Below are 5,000 nucleotides of genomic sequence, written 5' to 3'. Positions count from 1 at the left end.
ACTGGCGTGCAGCTTTCATATGCATTTCATTTCATTTATTCATCATGACATAGGACTACTATGAAACTTGCATTTACAGCATAGGACCACTAACATTGTATGCATAACTTATAACATACTACCATGCAACATACATTTACATTATACGAAATCCCATGTGGCCAGCATTCATAATATACTGTGGCATGCAGATTGGATTCACCATATGGTGTGCTGTATAGGAGTATTATGTAGGTCGCATCTGCAGCAAGTTGGTGTCTTGTGGACAGCAACTCTCATGTTAACAGCACCCTACAGTCTTTATGATGTATCCTGTAATTACTATTAGCCATATATGACATTCCCTAGGATGTTCTTTTGTACAGTATTCTGAGTGAAACAATATATAAGGAAGCAGTATAGTCCTGCCAGGTATTCTATGGCTTGTGTGAAATGACATGGTTGTTGTGCCTTATTCACTCAGTCACTATGGAGGCTTCATTATGGGATGCCTCTGGCAGGAAGATCTGATCAATAGGGCCGCTGCAGGAATTCTGCCAACATTTTGCGCGCTCAATGCCAAGTGTCCATGGAAACACTGTTTACTTGCCTAATTCCTCTCCTTTTTGCTCATGGCGACGCTCGAGGTGGAATCGGTAATCCCCTGGCAAGTTTGCACTAGTTCTTGGAGAGTAATGACAAAAGCGCCGCTCGGAGGATTTGAGGCGTTGGTCTGGGATTTTCAAAGTTTCAATTCCTGTGTTGCCCTTACGCATGCTCCGTAACAGACTGTCAGCAAGAGGTCGGCTGCTTTACCTCTGTTTTCATACACAGACACGTGTACACACACACACACATACACACACACACACACACACACACACACACACACACACACACACACACACACACACACACACACACAGGCACATGCATACATTATACACAGACATACAGTACAGATACACACATGCATACACACACACACACACACACACACACACACACACACACACACACACACACACACACACACACACACACACACACACACACAAAGATCCTGTAACTGCACACACAGACATCCGTGTAGATATCTTGCACCTTGCATCTTGCATGTCTGTGCTACACAGACATGTGTGACATGGATTCGAGCAAGCACCCCTGCCTTCTCCTTTACCTCAGTCTGATAGAGTCTCGCTGCATATTCTTCTCCATAAGTGTTTGGAATGTAGACAGAGGAAAGAATTATGACAGGCACAAGTCAGTATTTGACACCACCATAACGAGCCTTGGAAAATGTCTTATTCTGTTTGGGGTGTTTGGTTACTCATGCTGCTTGGAGCGGTTTCCCAGACCTGTGCACTAGCGCTTGTGTTGATGGTGCTTGAGCGCATCCAAAGACAGATATTCTCCTGTGAACAACATGAAAAATTTTCTTTTAAAATATTGAAGCCTCCATGGTGTGCAGCTGCTGCTAAAGTCAAAAAGGGGTGACCCCCTTTTTGCTTGGAGGAAGCTGACAGGTCATTTAGGATTCTCAAACAATTAGCGTAACGTCAGTACCTCCTGCGTCCCAGAATGCCCCTCTCTCTGGTGTACATCATACCCCCCCCCCCCCCCACACACACACACACTTGGTAGTAAAATCCTCCATTTGATTCCAGAGTCCAAAGTCAAGGACAAGTGCACAATAAAAGATAATGCCTTTGTCCTCTGCATTTATGGAGCAGTTGTGGAGAGGCCAGGGTGGAGAGGAGGAGCGAGGGTATATAATGGCTGACAGTTAGCCTACGTTGTTATGGTCCTCTAAACGGTGCGTGCCGTGAGCATCTAACTGTGAAGAGCTTTTGACCATGTTCGGAGAGGTTTGAAGGAGACATTTGACAAGCAGACTCAAGTTGAGTTATGCCGTGGCAGTTTAGTGGATAGAGTCTGGGTAAGACGGTCCACAGCCTCATAGTTCAGTTTCCAAATGTGTTTTTAGACTGGAGGTGACTGAGGCTAGACTATTCCCAAAACCACTACTCAGAGCCCAACAGTTAGCATTAGTTAGATGTGGCCCAATGGGTGATTCAGCTTCAGGACCACAGTGCTGTGAACAGTGTCATCATTTGTGTTGTGTGTTCAGCACTGTTGTTGATGGACAGCAACCCACTTCAAAGCATTAAGGTAAAATACCACAGTGAAGCAGTGCAGTAAACAAGTACCCAGTCATAGCACTCTGTGCCAAGCTACTGTGTCACTTGCTGTTACTATGCTAAGCAAAAATGCAGTGCAATTTACTATAATGTTCTGCTACTTTTTTATTATTTTGTTTCCTCTGTGCAGTTCTCACAGAGAGATTAATCTGAATATGATTGCAGTTCTGCTTTTGAATCTATCTTCATTTCTCCTTGTAGGTCAAGCATGCTTGATCCTCTACGTTTGAGTTTTCATCTGCGGACTTGTCTTGTGCGATAATGTCTTTGAGGTCACATAATCTTTTATTAATCCTCTCGGTCGGGGATGTAACTTCACCATTAATTTTTGTCACAGCGAGTCTCTTCCACCATATAATATATACGAAGAGAGTGTGAGAGAGAGGGAGAGAGAGAAAGAAAGAAAGAAAGAAAGAAAGAAAGAAAGAGAAATCAAAGGCACATTGGGGGTTTCTGTGGCGCATGCAGCAGTATTTATACCATATATCATTCAGATCCAAGTGGCCACTGGGACCTGGGTTAGATTTTGACCCCACCCTCTCTCTCTCTCTCTCTTTCTCTCTCTCTCTGTCTCTCTCTTTCTCTCTCTCTCTCTCTCTTCCACTCACTTCCTGCCATTCTTCACTTTCATATCTGTTTAAAGACAAAAAGCCCCACTAATATATTCTCTGAAACACTGCACTGCATGAAGGTGTTTTGCTTTTTGATTGATTGTACTCAGCTAATCATAGCAAACCAATTGGCTACATGCATATAGCTTATGCAAATTTAACCCTGCTACAGAAATATATGTTGCATATTTTTATTTCATTTTAACATACTGCATATCTAAGTCCCCTTCATACTGTCTGTGCTTTGTGTTGGACTCCCCAGATGGCTCAACTCGAAATCAGCAGAACTTTATCTGTCTGTGCGATCGGCCCAGGAAGCTCGGTCTGTGAATAGCTTCTGTCCTCCTGAGGGTTGAATGTCACCTACCTCCAGTCTTGTACAAATGTTCTGGCCACTGGCGTCCATTCCTAGCCTCCCTGGCGCAAAGCTCTTTAGTCAGAGCCAAAATGGAACATGAGCACGCAATAACTCCCTGCTTCATCCCCAGCCCCATATCAGATTACATAATTTGCCTATAGGGGACGTTTAGATAGCATGCAGCCCTAGTTTCTCTAAGGTATATACTGTATATATATACATATATATACTCTGAGGTCACCCACTAACACTATCACTATAACTGGAAAATCCATTTTTAATCTCATATCTCAGCCAGTGGAGTAAGGGCCACTTTTCAGCAAATACTACATTACCCAGCATTCCTCTGAGCCTCTCCTTATGTATCCCTCACCACCCTCATAAACTAACTTTAGGATGGCTCTGAGTAAAGGCACTAGTTTAAGCAGAAAGAAATGCAAAAGATGTCAATTGTAGACAAACGTTTTTTTCTTCATCAGCCTTGTGTTGAAAAATGCTTTGATAAAGTGAAATGAAATATTCATGAGGTCATATCGTGATAACTTGAGCTCACCTCCAGTGAAGGCAAGACTGTAAATGTTTATCTTTAGATCTAGACCTGTTGCCAAGTGTTCACCACCAGTGCCAGATGGTGTTTGGTAACTTTAGCATAGCTGTATGGATGTGGTGACCAGCAAAATAAAATAGCAAAGCTCTCCCAAGGTGACACGTCTTTGTGCAAAGGGCTGTTGGAAAACTGGAGTGAAATGTTTATTGATTTTGTTTCTCTCTCTCTTTCTCTTACTCTCTCATCGTGCAGGATCCCACCTAACGTCTTCTCTCTCTTCCCTCTCTCTCTCTCTTACTCTCTCATCGTGCAGGATCCCACCTAACGTGCGGGACATTGTGTACTGCACGGGTGTCTCGCTCATGGACGAGGACGTGTGGGAGTTCATCTGGATGAAGTTCCACTCCTCCACTGCCATCTCAGAGAAGAAGGTTCTTCTGGAGGCCTTGACCTGTAGTGACAACAGCTTCCTCCTCACCAGGCAAGAGCAACCCCCTCACTGTAAACTTTGAAAATATACACCTCCTACAGTGGCTGTCCAAGATTTGAATCCATTAGTATTATGGTGGCACTAATTTGATTCTGACCGTTGGTCATTTCATGATCCCTCCCCATCTCTCTCTTTTTTTTTTTTTTTAAAACACACACACTTAATGTTCCTGTAGGCTTCTAAGGCTAGAAAAGCTCCAAAATAAAGTAAGTGGGAAACCAGTGGACTTGAACTCAAATATCAACAATTATTTCTCAAGGACTGAGGACATTTTACTGAACACATAGTCCTTTAATATGGCCCACTTCTCTGAAGGCTTATTGATACCTTCCCCAGCTTAGAACAGCAGAACGTTCTTCCCTTGAGTTGTTGTTTTTTTTTTGTTCACCACAAAAAAACTAGCAACAGCCCCCAGTCTGTGTGGATGTGAATTGTGATGGATAATCCATTTCATCTAAATGAACTGAAATGCCTGCTGAGCTATTGAAAGGGAGTGAAGAGTTCATCATGCTCTAATGTGTGTTTTATTTATTTTAGCGGTTCTCACTTGCAGTGCATTGAGGATAAACACCTATAGCAGTAGCATATGTGTGCTCTTGGTGTGTTAAACACGTGACATTTGTGCTGATCTAACAGTTTAGGTGAAGGAGAATATAAAACTGTAACAGTTACGTGTCTAAAATGTAACGTGGTGTGCAGTTGTGTGCCATTATAATATCCTGTATATCTGTTGGGATTGGTCAAATATGATTGATCACATCCTTCTTGCCACCTAGTAGCCCCTAATTGTAGTTCTACTGATAATAATTGCTGG

The 5,000-nt window shown here is 42.9% G+C and overlaps 1 protein-coding gene across 1 annotated transcript in view; it reads left to right on the top strand.

The window, feature by feature from the left end:
• The window catches only part of LOC143141937 (thyrotropin-releasing hormone-degrading ectoenzyme-like), a 145,585-nt gene that overhangs the window by 130,692 nt on the left and 9,893 nt on the right, over nt 1-5,000 (top strand). Inside the window, exon 16 of the mRNA XM_076302617.1 lies at nt 4,010-4,177. Coding sequence (XP_076158732.1) covers nt 4,010-4,177 — 168 coding nt within the window. The remainder of the gene's footprint in view (nt 1-4,009; nt 4,178-5,000) is intronic.

The sequence above is a fragment of the Alosa pseudoharengus genome, unplaced genomic scaffold (assembly GCF_046254945.1).
Source record: "Alosa pseudoharengus isolate Yale_2024_CS ecotype anadromous, Long Island Sound unplaced genomic scaffold, YU_APseudo_1.1 YU_APseudo_1.1_scf_24, whole genome shotgun sequence".
NCBI lineage: Eukaryota > Metazoa > Chordata > Actinopteri > Clupeiformes > Clupeidae > Alosa > Alosa pseudoharengus.
The sequence above is the reverse complement of the archived record's forward strand: the minus strand, read 5'-3'. Positions and strand labels throughout refer to the sequence as shown.